At 34.5% G+C, this 21,486-nt stretch overlaps 1 protein-coding gene across 8 annotated transcripts in view; it reads right to left on the reverse strand.

Annotated features, from left to right (window-relative positions):
* Ccdc169 (coiled-coil domain containing 169) overlaps positions 1–21,486 on the reverse strand; it is a 60,446-nt gene that overhangs the window by 14,905 nt on the left and 24,055 nt on the right. For 7 of the 8 annotated variants that reach the window (XM_047552113.1, XM_047552106.1, XM_047552105.1 and 4 more), the window contains 3 exons: positions 15,008–15,106; positions 14,741–14,794; positions 6,356–6,432 (listed from right to left, as the gene is read on the reverse strand). In XM_047552113.1, the coding sequence (XP_047408069.1) occupies positions 6,356–6,432; positions 14,741–14,794; positions 15,008–15,106 (230 nt within the window). The remainder of the gene's footprint in view (positions 1–6,355; positions 6,433–14,740; positions 14,795–15,007; positions 15,107–21,486) is intronic. The other variant, XM_047552109.1, reaches the window with a different exon arrangement.

Raw genomic sequence — 21,486 nt, forward strand, 5'->3', positions numbered from 1 at the left:
CAGGAATGGAGGAAGGAAGGACTGTATAGATGGAGGGGAAGGGTGGGAGGGGAGGGGGGGAAGGGAAAAAATGGCAGAATGAATCAAACAACATTACCCTATGTAGATTTATGATTACACAAATGGTATGCCTTTACGCCATGTACAGACAGAGAAACAACATGTATCCCATTTGTTTACAATTTTATAATAAAAAAAAATAAATGTTTCATTGAAAAAAAAAAAAAAGAAGAAATTGTGGCATTTGTTGGTAAATGGATGGAGTTGGAGAATATCATGCTAAGTGAAAAAAGCCAATCCCAAAAAAACAAAGGTTGAATATTTTCTCTGATAAGTGGATGATGCTACATGGTGGAGGGTGAAGTGGGGGAGAAGACTGGAGGAACTCTGGATGGTGTAGAGGAAAATGTGACAGGAGAGGGTGGGGGAAGGAAAGACAGTAGACTGAGATGGACATTTTTACCCTATGTACATGTATGATTACATGAAATGTGTGAACTTACATTGTGTACAACCATAGAAATGAAAAGTTGTACCCCATTTGTGTACAGTGAACCAAAATGCAGTCTGTAAAAATAAAAATTAAAAAAATTCCATTGCAGCATTATTCATAATACTGAAAAGGTATAAACAACCCAAATGTCCATCAATTGATGATGGATAAACAATGTGGTATGTTGATATCTGAAATATTAATCTCAAAAAAGAATAAAATACTGATATATCCTACAGTGTAGATGAATCTTGAAACCATTATTCTAAGTTACAGAAGTCAGACAGAAGCCACATGATCCATGCTTCCATTTATATGACATACCAAGAACAGAAAAATCCATAGAAACAAAATAGATTATTAACAAATGTTTGGGGGGTGGGTGAATGGATTTCTTTTTGGGAGATGAAAATGTTCTAGAAGTAGTTAATGGTGATGGTTGCACAACTCTAAATATACTAAAAATCATTGAGCTGTATTGTTTTATAAAATGTTTCAGTTATATATAAATGTGAGCACACTAATCATAATATGGTATCAATCATGATCAACATTTTACACTCCTGTGTATTGTGGATTTTAAATAAATGATAGTAACTGTACCTTTGAAATATTGTTAGCACCTGTAGTTTCAAATTATTGTCACATGCATTGCTCTCTTAACAAAGGGATACTTCTTTTTGAATTATTTATATTTGTAGCACTAACAATCATAGTTAGTATTTACTGAACTTAAGGTTTTTTTGATAACCCCTGATTCTCATACCAACCATTCAATTTGGGTTTCATCATCCTCATTTTATAGGTGATGATAAAACTAAGTTGGAGAGTGATTTATTTATAGAAGCTACATTAAATAATAAGGGTTGGAGGCACAAATCAATTTGTCTATCTGCTCCAAAACCAGTGCAAAATTTCAATTGCCACCTTTTCACTAGTTTTTAAAAAATCTGTACAGTATATGTATTTTCAGTGTTATTTTGGCTTGGGGACTTCCATAAGATATCTGGTAGATGAATTTTCTCTTTTAAGATAATTTTAAATTATAAGTAAATTCATAATAATTTATAATTTATATTTTTATATTATAAAGTATACATAGTCATATAGAAAATACTAGGAGTATAAATATAAGTAATCCATAATCCCATTATACTATTTTGTATCATAATTCTTTTTTTTTTTTTTTTTTTGAACTGGGAATTGAACCCAGGGGCACTTAACTACTGAGCTACATTCTCAGCCCTCTTTTATATTTTATTTAGAGACAGGGTCTCACTGAGTTCCTTAGGGCCTCACTGATTTGCTGAGGCTGGCTTTGAATTCATAATCCTCCTGCCTCAGCCTCCCCAACTGCTGGAATTACAGGCGTGTGCCACAATATCCAGTTTGTATTATGATTCTTATTAACTATCATAGGTAAACATTTTCTTTGTCAGTTACATATTCTAGAATCTAACTTTTCAACTTTATAATATCATAGTTTATTGAATTATTCCCTTAATGTTAGATATGTTAGTTTTCTTTACTCTAGTTGTTTTCTTTCTCAAAAGGACATTCCCTTAACAATCTGCCTCTTAATGAGTCCTAAAATTAATTTCCCACAGGTTCTTTTATTCCAGGGCATTAAGGAGTGCTTTGTTATTTTCTTCCTCCTAGGGCCTTTAATCAGTCTAGAAAGTTTCATAAGTGGAGGAAAAAAATGAGGCAACACACTAAAGAAAAGAAATAAACTTTATAGTTTGCTTCTTTGCAGAACCACTGCTTTGGGATCAACTTTATGCTTCTTACTTGAAGGAATACATGCCATGGTCATAGTCAAAGTTATCTGGTAGTTTGTCTAGGATAGTTTGGGATATTCCAAACATAATCCCAAAGAAAAAACTTACAAGAACCCTTTTTCCCAAATCTGCATATATAAGAATCTCTTGAATAAATCTCTCTACAGTAGTAAATATATCTTAATGATTTGTGATCATGGTTTCACATAGTAGGGATATAACAACTAATATTCAATTAGGTACTATTCCTCTTTGACAGATTTTTAAAACAGAATTTCACATTTAATTTGATATTTTCTAATGCCCTGATTTGTTCTGAATATTAGGAACACTTAATAAGTCAGTATTTTAACATTTAGCACTGCTATAGTTTTGATGTTTAATGTCACCTTAAGGTCCATGTCCAAAGCTCGATCCCCAGGATAGTGCTACTGGGAGGTAGTGGAATCTTTAGGAGGTAAGGCCTGGTGGGAAACTGTGGTCATTGGGGATGTGCCTTTGAAGGGGATTGTGAGACCTGCATCCTTCCTCTTCACTTTTGCTCCCTGGATCTGTGATACAAGTGGTTTTATTCTACCATGTGCAGCTACTACTACCATTATGTGTTGCCTTGCCACAGGTCCCAAACAACAGATTGATCATGGACTATAGCCTCAAAACTGTGAGCCCAAATAAACCTTTTCTCTTTATAAGCTAATTATCTCAGGCATTTTGCTATGGTGACAGAAAGTTGACTAATATTAGCACATATGAGAATATCAACCAAAGTAAACATTAAAAGTCACAGACACTTAATTTTTAAAACATTGTTTTAAGTAAAATATATTAGAAAAGTATACAAAACACCAACTTAGAGTCCATAAACTATAATAAAATGAATACTTATATAAGTACTCCCTAGGTCAATAAATAGACTATTGCCATGGAAGATCTCCTAATGTTCTTTTCAATAATTATTCCCTTTCTATTTCCCATTTGTAATTTTTATCTTGTCTTTATACACCACTGTTTAGTTTTGCCTGTCATTAAGTTTTATGTGAATGGAATCACATTGTATAAATTCTTTCATTTCTGACCTCTTTCATTTCTGAAGACTGAAAATTATCCATAATTTGTACAAGCTATAATTTTACTGTTAATATATATGTAGCTAATATACACACATACATACACAATTTATCCATTCTATTACTGATGAACATTTAGATTATTATCAGTTTTTTACTATTGTGAATGAAGTTGCTATGAACATTCTTGTACAGGTCTTTTGATGTAAATACATGCACCATTCTGGTAGGTATATAACTAGAATTGTTGAGTCATTGAGTAGGTATATGATCAGCTAAATATAGAAATCAATACTAAACAGTATTCCAAAGTAGTTATATAAATTTATATCCTACTAGCAATGTAGGAGAGCCCTATTCCTGCCCATCCTTGGCAACACTTGGAATCATCAATCACTAAAATTTTTGGTTGTACTTCATAATTTTCATCTGCATTCTGCTAATAAGTGATAGTGTTGAGTACTTTTTTCATACATCTGTTGACCATTTTGGATATCTTCTTTTGTGAGGATCAAAACTTTGTTTTAAGACAACTTTGAATTATCAACAAAAGTGTGATACTAACTTCCATTGTTGAGTCAATAACTCAGAAAAATAGTATTTTAAGGTAGTACATACCTAATTTGGAAGCTTTCAAATACATAAAAATATTTCTATTAGATGAGTATTTGTCTTAGTTTCCAAAAGTGAAGAATCACTTGTCCATTTGTTTGACCATTCATTTACTCATGAGTTCATTCAAAAATTATTAGATACCAATTTACACCTGGCATTGTATTCAACATTAGATTTCCTCAAAGGCAGGAGTGAAAGATCTGGGATCAAGCATTAACAGTGCTGGAGAACATGAGCCAGCAGAATGAAAAGAGTTCCCAGACTACATTATTCCTCTCCTTGTACTAGCACCTCAAGTTCAGTTCAGACCCATGGCATAAGGCCCCACAGACAAGTCCCATATCAGCATGATATACAGTCCCTGTCACATGAAGTAGGCAAGCAAGAATGGATTTGGTGCCTATGCAGTTTACTTGGTGTCCTTTGGTACTAACTTGTTCAATTTTGGCAATAAGAGGAAAAGTACCTTAGCCATGGATGGGAAAGAACATGATCAACAGGAGGTCAGATTCTGCAGGAATGAGCATCTGGGTCATTTCACACATGGGTCATGGAAGAGTAAGCTTGGTAAGAAGGACTGTAGCCACACTATAGCCATACTCTCTCTGCCTGAACCTGATTCTTTCCCATACACAGGTGTTGATCCTATGAACACTCATTAATCAACTTTCTGCATGCTGGTTCCCATTTCAGAATCAACTCCCTGGGAGAACTGAAACTACAGTTTCAATGGAAAACCAAATACCCTCATAGACGGTATAGTGACAAATATGTGTATGTGTGTTAATATATGATTAGAATGAAGTTTAATTTTTTACTTTCAAAGTATTCCCTCTTTACAATTGAATCAAGTTTGAAAGAGAGCTGAAATCATTTTAGAAGAGAATTGAACAGGAAGATATTTAAAAACAACAAAAAATAGAATGCACAAAACAAGTTAATGTAGCAGGATTAAGATTTCTGACAGTGGAAAAGTCTGCTTTTAAGGCTGGCCTTTGGCTGATATCTGTGGACTTAATGGTAAACAGTTCCCTACACTGATATAACATTCTCTAAATTATAAGAATGTCTTCCTCCTGAGCCTACCCTGTTTGTGTAAACAATAGGATCTATACAGAACCTGTTTGCCTTCTAAGAGTCTGGAATTTTGGTAGGGACTAGGTAGAGAATGTCTATATGATCTGATCCTAATAAAAACTTTGGGCACTAAAAACAACAACAACAACAAAGATAAGACAAAAACAAAAACAACCTTGGGGGTTAAAAATCTAATGAGCATCCCAAGTAGATAAAACTTCAGGTCCTGTGTCAACTCATTGCTGGAAGGATTAAGTGTGTTCTATGTGATTCTGTTCAAGAGGACTTTGGAAGTTTGCACTTAGTTTTCTCAATTAGTCCCTGAGCCTTTTCCTTTGCTGATTTTGCTTCATATCCTTTCTCTGTAATAAATCTTAGGCATAAGCACAACTATTTGCTGAGTTCTGTGAGTCCTTTCAGTGAATCACTGAACATGGGAATGGTCTTGGGGTCCCTTGACACAGTGGTATAAAAGTCTACAGGGAAATCTTTGTTATAATTTAATATTTAAATTGAATTATATGTCCAAGGATAAAAATGAATAAGATAATGAATTAAAATATAAATCATTTGACTATTCAAGAAAAAATATATTCTGATCCATCTAGCAAAAAATTGGGCAAAATGTTGCTACTTCATTAATCTTCACCAAAGAAACTTGCTATATTGCATATATCTTGAGCAACTCTTGCCATGACCTGTATTTGAAAGATTCTGATTTACAACTAATTGTATCTTGGTTTCATTTCATATTATTGTATTATTGTTAAGTTCTATATGATATATTCCCCTATGTGGAATAAGGTAATATATAAGACAAGATTAATTCTTCTGTACTTGGTACACAACCAGAAAAATTTGTGTGTATAGATACCCTCCTAAAAGATATACCTTTGTTCTTTATCCTAAATTGGTTGTTTACTAGAAAACAACAGTACAAACTGCACTGTCATCTATATTTCAGTGTCCACTGCAAATTACCACATTTCCTCACTAAAACATTTAGGGCTGACACTTTAATTCTGTTTATATTGTTACTAGTGATATAGTTTTAAGCTTTCCTTGGGTACTGCATTGTTTTAGTTTAAAAAATAAGCTCTCTCCATGTTTAAAAACTAAAAATGTTTCTGGAATTTAAAAAAAAGTGTATAAATAATGAACACAGATCACAAACTTCTTAAAGTTCTTTTACCATCTTCTATTTTATATTGTTGCTATAAAACCTAGAAGTTTGACTTCCAAATGTCATGGACACCTGTTTAGTCATTACCATTCACAAGCAAAGATAATTAGTTAGAAACAAAGTATATAATTAGACTTACGTTTTCATTAGATTCTCTTTCATTCTAGGAAGCTGATCCATCTGTTGCTTTTTAGAAACTTGATGTGAGCTAGAGACCTGAAATACAAAAAGTCGTGTTTTATCCTATTCTTTCATGAAGAATTTCAGAGATAAGAAAAAATAGTCAAATATCTAACTCCTCTGCCACCAGGTCCTTTAGTATCATCTATAAGAGAAGCTGAATATAATGGGAAATTATGATTTCCAGTATAAATAAGCTTCTAAAGATTCTGAAAATATCCCTATCTCAGCCCTACAGAACATGTGAAGAAATAGTCACATGGAATAGATCATTAAAAGCAAACATAAAAGTAAAAAATCAATAAAATTGATAAACATGTAACCACACTAATGAAGAAAAAAATAGAGAAAACCCAAATTACTAAAATATGTGATGAAAAAGGAAATATCACAATGGACACAAATGAAATACAGAAGATAACTGAAAACTATCTTGAAAATTTATACTCCACTAAAATAGAAAATTAACGACATCAACACATTTCTAGAGACATATGATCTACCCAAATGGATGCAGGAACGATGCACAATTTAAACAGATCAATTTCCAGTAATGAAATAGAAGACACCATCAAAAGTCCACCAACAAGAAAAGCCAAGGACCAGATGGATTCTCAATCAAGTTCTACAAGACCTTCAAAGAAGAATTAACACCAATACTCCTCAAATTATTCCATGAAATAGAAAAGGAGGGAACCCTTTCAAACTCATTCTATGAGGCTAATATCACCCCTGATGCCAAAACCAGATAAAGACACATCAAGGAAAGAAAACTTCAGACCAATATCCCTGATGAACATAGGTGCAAAAATTCTCAACAAAATTTTGGCAAACTGCATATAAAATCATTGAAAAGATAGTGCACTGTGTAAGGTCATTCTTATTTAGCAGAATCAGACAAGATTGAGCCATGGGACACAAAGGCCTGGCTTCTAGGAACTGCCGGGAAGCATGTGGCACTGTGTGGGAGTGGATCCCGGTCTCCTTCTGGAATTTCCCCCCAAAAGAATGGCTTCCCTAACTCCACCCTATCCTGTCCATCACAGAAGAAGCTCCTCCCAGTCCTGGCCCCCTTTACCTGTATGTTATAAATAAATGAGTTGGGCGAGTTGTTAGAGGCCAGAGCTAGTATGGCCAGACCCATAGTGCCCCCTTCTCATTTACAAAGAGTATTGGCTCTTGTGTATTTACTGAGTAGATAAGTTTTTTGGGTAATAGATAGAAACCCACCATGCCCCATATCCTCCTCCGGCAGGTAACTCTTTTCTTCTCCATGCAGGACATGGCAAAGAGGACCCCCATGGTGCACCATAATCAAGTGGGATTCATCCCAGGGATGCAGGGTTAACTCAACATACAGAAATCAATAAATGTAATTCACTATATCAATAGACTTAAAAACAAGAATCATGATCATCTCAATAGATGCAAAAAAGCATTTGACAAAATACAGTACCCCTTAATGTTCAAAACACTAGAAAAACTAGGGATAGTAGGAACATACCTCAACATCATCAAAGCCATATATGGTAAACCCAAGGCCAACATAATTCTAAATAGAGAAAAATTGAAAGCATTCCCTTTAAAAACTGGAACAAGAAAAGGATGCCCTCTTTCACCACTTTTATTTAACACTGTTCTTGAAACTCTAGCCAGAGCAATTAGAAGAAAGAAATTAAAGGTATACAAATAGGTAGAGAAGAACTCAAACTATCACTATTTGCCAATGACATGATTCTATATTTAGAAGACCCAAAAAATTCCACCAGAAAACTTCTAGAACTAATAAATGAATCCAGCAAAGTAGCAGGATATAAAATCAATCCCCATAAATCAAATACATTCCTATATAAATCCACTGAAAGAGAAATTAAGAAAACTACTGCATTCATAGTAGCCTCAAAAAAAAAAATACTTGGGAATCAATCACACAAAAGAGTGAAAGACCTCTACCATGAAAACTACAGAATGCTGAAAAAAGAAATTGAAGACCTTAGAAGATGGAAAGACCTCCATGCTCCTGGACAGGCAGAATTAATATTGTCAAAATGGCCATACTACCAAAAGCTTATACGAATTTAATGCAATTCCTATTAAAATCTCAATGACATTCTTCATAGAACTAGAAAAAGTAATCATGAAATTCATTTGGGAAAAATAAGAGACCCAGAATAGCCAAAGTCATCCTTAGCAAGAAAAGTGAAGCAGGAGGCATCACAATACTAGATCTCAAACTATACTACATCGCTATAGTAATAAAAATAGCATAGCACTGGCACCAAAACAGACACATAGACAACAGTACAGAATAGAAGACACAGAGACAAACCCACATAACCCAGTTATCTCATATTAGACAAAGGCACCCATAAACATTCACTTGAGAAAAGATAGCCTATTTAACATATGGTGCTAGGAAAAATGGAAAATCACATGTAACAAAATGAAATTAAACTTTTATCTCTTCACCCTGCACAAAACTCAACTCAAAGTGGAAAAAAAAAAAAAGAAGTAGGCACTAGAACAGAGACCCTGAGACTACTAGAAGAAAAAGTAGGCCCAAATCTTCACCATGTTAGCCTAGGATCTGACTTACCTAATAAGACCCCTAAAGCACAAGAAGTTAAATCAAGAATCAATGATGGGATGGATTCAAACTAAAAAACTTCTTCTCAGCAAAAGAACAATCAATATGAAGAGAGAATCTACAGATTTGGAGAAAATCTTTACCATATGCTCCTCAGATAAAGCATCAATCTCTAGGATATATAAAGAACTCAAAAAGCAACATAAAAAATGCAATCAATAAATGGGCTAAGGAACTGAACAGACACTTAACAGAAGAAGATATATAATCAATCAACAAATATGAGAAAATGTTCAACATCTCTAGCAATTAGAAAAGGAAATCAAACCTAAGATTTCATCTCACTCTAATCAGAATGGCAATTATCAAGCATACAAGCAACAATAAATTTTGGCGAAGATGTGGGGTAATGATACACTCATACATTGCTGGTAGGAATACAAATTGGTGTAACCATTATGGAAAGCAGTACAGAGATTACTCAGAAAACTTGGAATGGAACCACCATTTGACTTAGCTATACCACGCCTCGGTTTATACTCAAAGAACTTAAAATCAACATACTACAGTGATGCAGCCACATGAATGTTTATAGCAGCTCAACTCACAATAGCTAAACTATGGAACCATAGTTTGTTTGTTTATACATATATATGTATATATGTGTGTGTGTATGTGTGTGTATATATATATATATATATATATATATATATATTACTCATCTTTATAAAAGAATGAAATTATGGCGTTTGCTGGCAAATTAATGGAGTTGGAGAATATCAAGCTAAGTGAAAAAAGCCAAACCCAAAAAAGTATTTTCTCTGATATGCGGATGTTAATTCACAATAAGTGGGGTGGTGCTAGGGAAGAATAGTTACTTTAGGTAGAAGGGAGTGAAGGCAGGGGAAGTGGGATGGGGGTAGGAAGGATAGTAGAGTGAAATAGACATTATTACCTCATGTACATCTATGACTACATGACGGATGTGATCCTACAACATGTATGATCAGAAAAATGAGAAATTATACTCCACTTATGATTTGTCAAAATGCATAAATGCATTTTATTGTCATGTATAACTAATTAGAACAAATAAAAAATTAAATACCTAGAGAAATAGAGGGAGTTGATTCCTCTGAAGATATTAGAACTGTTGGTATTAAATGTTAAGGTCTGCTAAGTTTACCATTACTAGTTCCTATCATTTCCAGTCCATACTCTGCTTTTCATTTATCTTGTGAGATTTTGTGTATCTGCCAATAAATTCACTTGAAGAGAAAAAGAAAAGTAAACATAAAAGTAAAACTATATAAACATGTACTCTGTCATTATGATAGACAAGACAATAGAAGCATGGGTATGGTACAGCAGAAATTTAGAAAGATAAGTTAATATATTCATTTCTGTCTATTCTGAAATTCCTCCATTATACAAAAATGAAGACTTTTATGAATGGTGTAAACATAATCTTCAATTCAGAAACAACTGAAGTTGATCAACTTAGAGATGGCAATTGAGTCACTAGTGAATAAGATCATCCAGTAAGAGCAATACAGAGAAGAGTAAGAGACTCAATGATAGAAAGCTGAAAGCAACTTTTAAAAGGAAGTGAGATTCATTGAAGACAGGGTCATCATTTAAACAACAGGAAAACTCAAGAAAAAATACTGTCATGCAAAGCAAATGTGTGTACTGGGGGTAGGGCATATATTTGAAGAAGTGAGCAGAGACATCTAATACCACAGGTTCGAAGAAGAGTCTCTGTATGCAGCTATTAAATGATAAACTGGGCCCATGCACAATGTTGGGGTCAGAAGAGAGGTGAAAAGAAGTTGAGGGGTATACTCAAAGCAAAGGCAGTGAGTATACCCACTCTTTTCATGAAATTTGGCTGGAAAAAAAAACCTGTGGTGGTAGTTTTATGAGGTAAGTTGGAATAAAATAAAAGTTTGGGATTTTTTTGGTTGTTGTTTTGGTGGAAGAGTTGAGCACATTGCAAGCAAGGTAAGCCACAGTCGGTGAAAGAGAAAATCAAAATATAAGAGGAAATTATTATTTAGTCCTAGCGGTAGCAGATAAGACTTGAGAAGACTGGAATCCTTTTCTTAGAGAGAAAACATGAGTAGTGGGTAAAGATGTATATAAATCTGAAGGTAAAAAGAACAATTAGATTTTTATACCTGATGGATCCCCATACTGCCCTGGGCCCCCCCACCAACTCTCTTCTGTGATCTAAGATAATAGATCATTTGCTAAGAGTGACAAGTTTGGGTGTGTTGTAGTGGAATTCATTCATTCCTTTAGCAAATGTTATTGAGCATCTACTATGTGCTACCACTATTTTATGTACCAGGTACAAGGAAAAATAAGTCACAGTTCTATTGGGGAAATAGCAAAACAAATTGAAGATTACAATGAAGGCCCTTGATAAACGTCTGCACAAGTGCTTTGTGAGCATACAGAAGATGCAAATAACTCAGGCTGTAGGGGATGCACATGGAATAGTAACCAGTTAAGAAATAGGGAAAGGATAATCTGAGTAGAAGGAACAGCAAGGACCTCAGCTATAAAGCAGCACAATATATGCAGAAATTGAAGATAGCATTTAGTCTAGTTGCAGTAAAGGATGTTAACAGGAAAAGGCTGACAGGCGCTGACAGGCACTGCCATGTTGGAGAGGACTTTGTTGACCACACCAAGGAGCCCTATGACCTTTGGCCAAAGCAAATAGAAAGTATCACAATAGGAAATTATGCCATAATATCTATATTTTAAATTGATCGCTTAGGCAGCAGAGAAGAAAAATGGGTGTGTGATAGAGACAAGACTTTGCTAGATTTTAAAATGAACAATAACAAAACAGTTGTCCTAAAAGGCAACAGAAATTCAGGCACATTCTGGAACATATATCATGAGAGATAACTAACAAAACATTAGTTATCTCTCAGAAACAAAACAGATCTAACAAACGAACAAACTATGGAAAGATGGAGAACTGTTTAAAATCTTTGAAGTCATCGTGTAGAGGAGTGTGGACTTGTCTTATATTCTTCAGAGTTTGAAAAAACAGTGAATTTTAAGGAAGTTTCAGGGAAGGAGAATAAGAAGCAACTGATGTGTTTTAACAGTAAGTCTATCAGTTAGAACTGCCCAATGATGAATTCAGAGCCAACTCAGATCCCTCCCCATCAGTGAACCAAAATCAGTATATTCAACAATCACTCAGACCCACTGCAAAAATTCAGTGTTTATGGGAACAGAAGCTTAAACTTAAATTAGGTATTACAACAAGCTGCTCATCAGTTTTTCTACCTCATTTTTCAGTGATACAATGTACCTGTTTATTCTTAAAAAGTAATACCTATATTGCATACACACTGTGCAAATTAGAATAATTCTGAGATGGGACAATTCAGTTTCAGTCAAAACAGTGCTTTGAGAGTGAGACAAAACCACAAATATAGTTGCAGAGGTATAAAAAGCAGATTCAGCAAATAGCTCTAGTTATCTACCAAAGAATCAATTATTTATGTATTCAGCATGGAAAGAACTACAAATCATCCATTAACCTTTCCAGTCACTGCAATATCCTCATGGTCAGAACCATCCTTGACTATAAAGATTAACAATTCAGTTTAGAGTGAAAATCCTTATTAACATTTATACCGGGGACAGGATTAACATCTTCCTGGGAAGCTGTTAAAATAGGCTTTGATTGTACATTCAGTGATCCTGTATAGTCACAGTAGGCTTATTCCACCTAAATGATTTTTTTTAGATAAACAAAGGCAAATGAATGCTTCAAGGGCAAAAGACTTTACTTTTAACCTTTAAAAAAATAAAACCCTTCAGTGCTTTATATATCACCTTTTTTGTAATGACTTGAGATTTTCATGATCTCCATAAATTTTTGTATTGTGTTCAGTTTGGCAAATAGTTTTGAACATTGACTACTTGCCATCCTTTTTGCTCAGTGTAAGGGAATAGCAAGAATGAGGCACCCTGATTGACCTCAGGAACCTACAGCTGAGTGAAGATCAGTCAAAAGTCCAGAAAGCAATTCAAAATTCTGATGGTGCTGTCGCCAAAATAGGACTAGTGTGATCAGGAAAGAAAAAACAGGAAAATAATGTTCACCTTTTATTGAAATTTAGAACCTATAAGGTGCCAGGCATTATACATTGCACTTCACATATACCATGTCTCTAAACACTCACAGAACCCCGAGACTGACACTGACATCAAAAAGATTCTTCCTTTCTCCAGGTGAGGAAAGAAATGAAGGCCCAGAAAGGTCATACAGGTGTAAGTGCAGAGTTGGGATTCAAATCCAAATTTGCAATAGCTCCACTGTCTGTGGTCTCTTCATCATATTGAAGTCTCATAAAGGAGGTGGTGTTTGTACTATACCTTGAAGGAGTTGGAATTAGCATGTATGAGAAGAACATTCCATGCAGAGTATGGAGTCAGATGAAAGGTCCAAGGTACCTGTCCTCTTGGAGGAAGCAGTGCTTCCAATCCAGTGTCAAGGACCATGAAGTTTAAATTAATTGTCCATTTTATGGATGAGAGACTACAAGCACTGATTCTATCTTATCTCCATTTCCTGCATTAGCTTGGTCAACACTACAAGTCCAAGTTTCCCTTTATCCACCATTGCTCTGGCTTTTATTCTCATATTTGTCTATTCATCCCATTTTTGGCTCCAATTCCCAAACCTAAATCTCTTCCTCTGAATCCTTTCATTGATCCTCTAGATACTCTATATTTGATGAGCCAATTACCTTTTGGGTCAAGCTCCCCCTCAAGGTCCTCCATCTCCTTGTCTAACTAGATATGCTTTGAGGATCCCAACCCTATTTGTTGCTCCCATGACTATCACTGTCTTCAGAGTTATATCTTATACTATCTTTTCTTTTTACCTTATTTATTCTCCCTTATGTATTTCATTTATTCACATGACTTCTCTTACTATCTATGATAGTGATTTCCAAGTCTATATCTCTAATGTTTAAGATTTTCCTGAGATGCCTAGATCCAATTGCTCTTTGGATCTTCTTTCTGGAAAACACATTGAAAACTGAACTCATATCCTAATCTTAAAATATATATCAAAATAAAGATAACATATTTGATATTTAAATATTAAATAATAAGCTATGTAAGTACTAAAAGATGCTATAAATGTTATGAAACATGGAAATGAAGATGATCTTTTTAACTATAACATAAGAAATCATAACAGTTCTAGAAATATAAAAACTCTAAAATTCCAACATCTTAAATAAAACTGAAAGGCAAATGAAAAGCTGAAAATGTGTTCGAGATAATTTACTGATCATTTCCTGTCTTGTATTTGCAGCAATAGCAATGCTGTGTCTACCTTAGACCTTACCATACATAATAATGAAGTGATAGCTGAAGGATAGCAGCTTATCTGTTTGAATTCTAGTGATCATGAATCAAACTTAAAAGGATAACTAAGGAAGCAGATAAGCAAGATAATCTCTTAATTAGGGAATATGTTTTATCTCTTTTTTATGTCTTTATAAATTATATATTTCCCTTTCCATTTTCCATATTTACAAACTTGGTAGCTTTTCCCTATAATTCCAATATCTGTTTCTGTAACCAAACACACACACACACACACACACACACACACACACACACACACACACAAATTATAGAAAAGTAAAATACATAATTTAAGGTCGGGGAAAGCTTCAGAATTTGGAAGTAGAGGAAAACAATTACCTGAGACATTTCATTTAGGTATTTACAGCGTTCATTGTTGATCTTGTGGTAAGCCTATGTAGAAGATACAAAAGTAAGGAATCCAACATAAAAGATTAGCCAGAAAGTTACCAATTTAGGGTTCATGTCTCCTGCTTTTTTTTTTAATAACTTTTTTTTAGTAGGAAATGGTTTGTATCATTTTATGAAAATGATATAGTAGGTTTGTAGATAATCCTATAAATAAAGGCAGCTTCAAAGGAATTGTTTAATAGAATACAAACAAACCTTTGATTCTTGTTCCAGCTTAAGTGCATAGTCTTTCACTTGATTTTCAAGACTCCTTTTTTCTTTTTCTAGTTGTTTAAGTAATATATTTAAGGATTCCTGAAAGTATAAATAGTAAATTTTTATATGTACTCACGTTTTAAGCAATAGAAATGACCATCAAATTCTTTACTAGTGAATACCTTCCACACCTAATATTCTGTGACCTTATGAGTCCAGTAATAGTAATAAAAATAAAATATTTGTTGAGCTCAAATACTATGTCATGTGTTATACTAAGTCCTTTCCATAGATTATGTCACTTATTCCTTATTATAATACTTCAAATGCCTAATGTTTATTTACACTTTACTGTTGAGAAAATTCCATCTTTTAGAGTTTATATAACTGGCTCAGAGACATGCAGCTCATCAATGGTAGAGCTGAATTAGAACTTAGATAAAATGACTCCAAATACCAGACATGCTAAAAAATTATTAGTATTAACAATTAATAGGAGGTAGTCATACTATTGCTACCACCGCAACAAAAGAGGTACAGGCAAAGACATTTAAATATTATATCTGATATAATTTAAGTGCATTTTTATATGTTGGTGAAAACTACTTGAAAAAACAGTTTACACTGAAGGAAAAGTTTATGGCTCCTCTTTCATAAAAGGAGAAAACAGAGTACATTATTTTGATTCACATCAATAACACTATGTATACATAATTATAAACTGTTGGAGAATTGTATGACTAAAATGCATAGTTTATATTTGCCAACCTGAACTACCCTGATTTCCTAGTAATTTGTGAAATGAATGTAAAAAACCCTTTTGTAAAAGCTTCAATTATAATGAGGCAGAGTGCCTGGACTGAGGTCTTAGTTTTCAGAACTGTCCTAGTCTGTAATATTCTCCCAATTTCCCTGGTTCTCAACCTTATTACCTGTTCTACCACTCTGCTTCTCTCCTTTGGCTTGATTAAAAAATATCATTTTCCCCATCACTCCTCCTCACTCACTCTCACTCATCAATGTTTACCTCATAAAATCAAGAAATTTCTTTTCTGAAGGCTACTTTCCCTAAAAGACTCCTACCTTATCTATTTTGATTTTTTTCAGAAAAGAGAGATGTGAACAGTTTCCTGGGTACCACATATAGAAATATGGAAAAACTTTAGAGAGTTTTACACTCTTCTGCCTGGCCATCATGTCAGTGGGGGCAGAAATCTGTACAGAGCTAATGACTGGGGGCAAAGAACTCTGGGGAAGAGAAATGTGGAGGGTCCTACCAAAGTGGGAACAAAGGTGAGACTTCTTGTGTATTATGTATTGCACAATAATCCTTACCAGAAAGCACCCACTACAAATGAGGTATTAAACCAAATGGACCAATGATTTGGCCAAGAGATATCTTCTAAATCTGTTCTTGGTCAGCCAAGAGAGTAAGCTGATGAACAGAGTAACCACAGTGAGAGAGATGGGGACTGCACTGAGATGAGGACTTTGCATTGGTTGGTTCAACAGCATGGTTTCCTTCCCACTAAGGGTGAACTAATACTGCTGCTGCTCAATGTTGGACCTGCCAGCAAGAGACATGAGCCCCTGGGAGGGTACTATCCCTTAATGAGATCAACAAGTCACTTGGTGGCAAGTTGATTTATATAAGATGCCTCCCATCAATTTACCCTGATGTGTTTCTGATACAATTTTACCTTCCTTTCCTATTCAGTGTTTCAGTCAGTCACATACATTGGTAATCTATCAGTTTTGAGAGAGAAAGAAATCTCAAGAGTCTTTAGGCAAGATACCAAAATTACCACCCTGATTGACTGGGTAATCAACTAATTGGTGTCAAAGACTGGCAGCCTAGCTTAAATATAGCTTCGAAGAATGTGACTTGAATGTAGGATGGCTGAGCATAAGACTGACCTACTATAGCAAATAGCAAAGGGAGTCCACACTGCTAGTAGAAGGCAACAGGCAAACTGGTTTCTTTTTTCTTTACTTTTTTTTGTTCTTTATTTTTGATAGGTACTTTCTACATAAAGGTAAAATTCCCTCTGGTACATTTATATATGTATATAACATGATTTTATTAAATTCATTTCTTATTTTCTCCCCTTTCCCATTCTTCCTCCCTCTCATTTTCTACCTTCTATTTCACTGATCTTTCATTATATTTATGATATCCAAGCCCCAACTCCACCTCTTTCCCTCATTTTGCTCTAGCTTACACATATGAGAAAACATTTGATTCTTGATTTTCTGCGTCTTGCTCATTTTGCATAGCATGATGTTCTCCATTTCTATCTCTTTATCAGCAAATGCCATTACTTCATTTTTCTTTATGGCTGAGTAAAACTCCATTGTGCATATATATAACACATTTTCTCCATCCATTTGAATATCAGGCATATGGACTGATTCTATAATTTGACTTTTGTGAATTGTGCTGCTATACACATTGAAGTGGCTATATCACTACAGTATGTTGATTTAGGTTCTTTTGGATAAATACCAGGGATTGGGATAGCTGGGTCATATGGTGGTTCCATTCCAAGGTTTTTGAGGAATATTCAACTGTTTTCCAGAGAGGTTGTCCTAATTTACATTCCCAGCAACAATGTACGAGTGTACCTTTTCCTCAGATCCTCACCAGCATTCGCTATTTTTTTAAAAAATATTTTTTTAGCTGTAGATGTTCACAGTACCTTTATTTTTATGTGGTGCTGAGGAATGAACCCAGTGCCTCACACGTGGGAGTCGAGCACTCAACCACTGAGTCACAGTCCCAGCTGTTATTTTTATTCTTCATAATTGCCATTCTGACTAAAAATGAAATTTTAGTGTAGTTTTAATTAGCATTTCCCCGATTTCTAGAGATGTTGAACATTTTTTCATGTACTTGTTGGCCATTGTGTTTCTTCTTTTGTTCATTTACTGATTGGATCATTTGGGTTTTCAGTGTTTTTAGAGTTCTTTATATATTCTGAATATTAATCCCCTGTCAGGTGAACAAGTGACTGATTTCTTTTCTCTCATTCTGTAAGTTTTCTCTTCAAGCTCTTGTTTCCTTTGCTCTGCAGAAGTTTTTTAAATTGATGGCAGCCCACATATTCCTGGTTTTGTTTCTTGAGATTTAAGAGTCTTGGTGAAAAAGTTGGTGGTTGTACATATATGATGGAGAGTTGACCCTATGTTTTCTTCTAGCAGTTGCAAGGTTTCTGATCTAATTCTGATCCATTTTGATTTGACTTTTGTGCAGGGTAAGAGATAGGGGCATAATTTCATTTTTCCACATATATTTATATATGTAGATACATCTAGTTTTTTCAAGCACCATCTGTTAAAATGGCTGTCTCTTCTCCAATGTGTATTTTTGATACTTTTGTCAAATATCAGATGGCCATGTGTTTCTGTGTCTTCTATTCTAGTGGTCTTCATTTATATTATAATGCCAATGTTATACTGTTTTTGCTACTATAGCTCTATAGTATAATTTGAGATCAGATATTATGATGTCTCCTGCATCACTCTTCTTGCTCAGAATTACTTTGGCTATTCTGAGTCTCTCATTCTTCCAAATAAATTTAAGGACTTTTTTTCTAGTTCTGTGCAGAATGTCATTCGTATTTTGATGGGGATTGCACTGAATCTGTATATTGCTTTTAGTATGGTCATTTTGACAACACTAATTCTGCCTATCCAAGAACATGAGAAGTCTTTCCATCTTCTAGGGTCTTCTTCAATTTCTTTCTTTGGTGTTCTATAATTTTCATTGTAGAACTCTTTTACTTCCTTGGTTAGATTAATTCCCAATATTTTATTTTTATAGGTTATTGCAAAGGATGGTTTTTCCTGATTTCCTTCTTGGCTGAGTTGCTGTCATAATATAGGAATGCTATTGATTTATGAGTATTGATCATGTATCCTACTTTGCTGCATTCGTTTATCAGTTCTAGAAGTCTTCTGGTGGAATTTTGGGGGTTTTCTAAATATAAGAGCATGTCATTAGCAAACAAAGATAGTTGGATTTAATTTCCTATTGTATTTATATCCCTTTAATTTCCTTTTATTGCTTGATTGCTCTGGCTAGAGTTTCAAGAATAGTATTGAATAGAAATGATGAAAGTGGACATTTTTGTCTTACTCCTGACTTTAGAGGGAAAGGTTTGTTTTTTTCAGTTTAGTATGATATTAGCTTCAGGTTTGTCATGTATTGCCTTTATAACATTGAGGTAAGTTCCTTCTATTTCTAGTTTCTCCAGCATTTTATTTTTTAACAAGAATGGGTGCTATATTTTAACAAAGGCCTCCTCTGCCTCAACTGAAATGATTCTTGTTTTTAATTATATGTAAGTGGTGAATTACATTTATTGATTTTTTGCATTTGCTGAACCAACCTTGCATTCCTGGGATGAAGCCCACTTGATCATGATGTATTTATTATCTTCTTAATGTGTTTTTAAATTTGGTTTGCTAATATTTTATTAAGGATTTTTGCATCTATGTTCATCAGGGATATTGGTCTGTAATTTTCTTTCCTTGAGGTGTCTTTGTCTCATTTTGGTATAAAGAATAATACACAGGATAAATCAATGCAACAAAGAATTGTTTGTGGGCTTTTTTTTTTTTTGTAAAGATAAATATTACTGAAAAGCCCTTAGCCAAACTAAACAAGAGAAAAAAGACCCGAATAAAAAAAATCAGAGATGAGAAAAGGAAATAACACCACAGATACTTCTGAAATCCAGTGGATCATTAGAAACTATTTTGAAAATTTTATACCACAATAAACTGGAAAATCTAGAAGACATCAACAAATTTCTAGACACAAATTGAACCAGGAACATATAGAAAACCTAAACAGACCTACAATCAAACAATGAAATTGAAACAGCGATTCAAAGCCTTTCAACACAGAAAAGCCAAGGACCAGATATATTCACAGCTGAGTTCTACCAGACATTTAAAGAAGAACTAATATTAGTCTTTCTCTAATTATTCTATAAAATTGACAGAAAACACTCCCAAATAAGTTCTATGAAGCCAGTATAACCCCAAACCAAAATTGAACAAAGACACATCAAGGAAAGCTGATGTCTTTGACTAGTTTTGTCTCCATAGCTGGACCAACAATCACAGAATTGAACACTAGACCATGACACTGGAAGCTTTCTACTGGAACTACTGTGGTGTATTTGTGACTTTAGGTAAATTTATCAGTTGGTTTTAGTCCAATAGACCTGGGTGCCAATTAGTTCTAAGCCTACATAGAAAAGGTTGTTTAATCATCCTACACTTTTTAGTTCTTTCTTACACTCTGGGAAGACTGTGAATAGGTACCCCTGTTGGGAGACTTTTAGCATGTGATAAAACTTTTCCAGAAAGTCCCACAGAGGAATAACTATCCACTCTCCTGGTATTGTCAATCCAAATCTACCATCCAGAAATGACTTAAATAATACCCAAATGACTAAAAGTGCTACTAGCCTTGACCTATACCTAGGAAAAGTAATGCTCTTAATTGTGGTTCAAATCTTTGAACCTCCCGTGCTCTTAGTCCATTTTCTGTTGCTATAACATAACACCTAAGACTGAGAAATTTATAAAGGAAATAAGTTTATTTAGCTCATGGTTCTAAAGGCTGGAAGTTCCAGATCAAGCAGCTGTACCTGACAAGCTGTATCTGTGATGCCAATGCTACATCATGGCATTGTGGAAAAGTAAAAGGGCAAGTGGAAGCAATTGGAAGAGAAAAAAACACAAGAGGCAGCTATATTTTATAACTACCCCAATTCCTATAAAAAAAAAAGGCATTAATCTGTCTTAACTACCTTATAACCCCTTTAAAGGCCCTACCTGCCAACACCACAATGACAATTAAATTTCAGCATGAATTTCAGGGGGGACAAGTCATATTCAAGTCATAGCATTTGCCAACATTGTAGCACAGGCACACAGTGTATCCAGGTTACCAAATACACGACCCTTGGGGAGGTGTGTGATCTTATCCTGAGACAAAAGCAAGGAGTCAAAATAATCTTGTAAGGCTAGTCTGACTTATAATACTATTAGAATCATATCAATGTGACTGTAGCAGCACCTAATGAATAATGAACACCTCCATCTCCTTCTGGATTTGAAGAGTACATAATTTATTTATTTATTGCTGGATCTGGTCTCCTACTAGCCTATCTCCAGATAGTTCTGGACTGTCAATGTACACCCTGAAGATAACACCCAAATGACTAAAAGTGCTACTAGCCTTGACCTATACCTAGGAAAAGTAATGCTCTTAATTGTGGTTCAAATCTTCAATCATGAAAATAGAAGATTATCTGCCCCAAATGAGAAAAAAGAGGTGGCTGAAGGGGTGACGATTGCTATATACTGGCTAGCTTCATATAGTGACTTCAAAGAGTTAAAACTATGTAGAAAATACACTTGTAGTTCTGCATTCTGCATAAAAGGACCATCTCCATAGGCCC

The sequence above is a fragment of the Sciurus carolinensis genome, chromosome 5 (assembly GCF_902686445.1).
Source record: "Sciurus carolinensis chromosome 5, mSciCar1.2, whole genome shotgun sequence".
Lineage (NCBI taxonomy): Eukaryota > Metazoa > Chordata > Mammalia > Rodentia > Sciuridae > Sciurus > Sciurus carolinensis.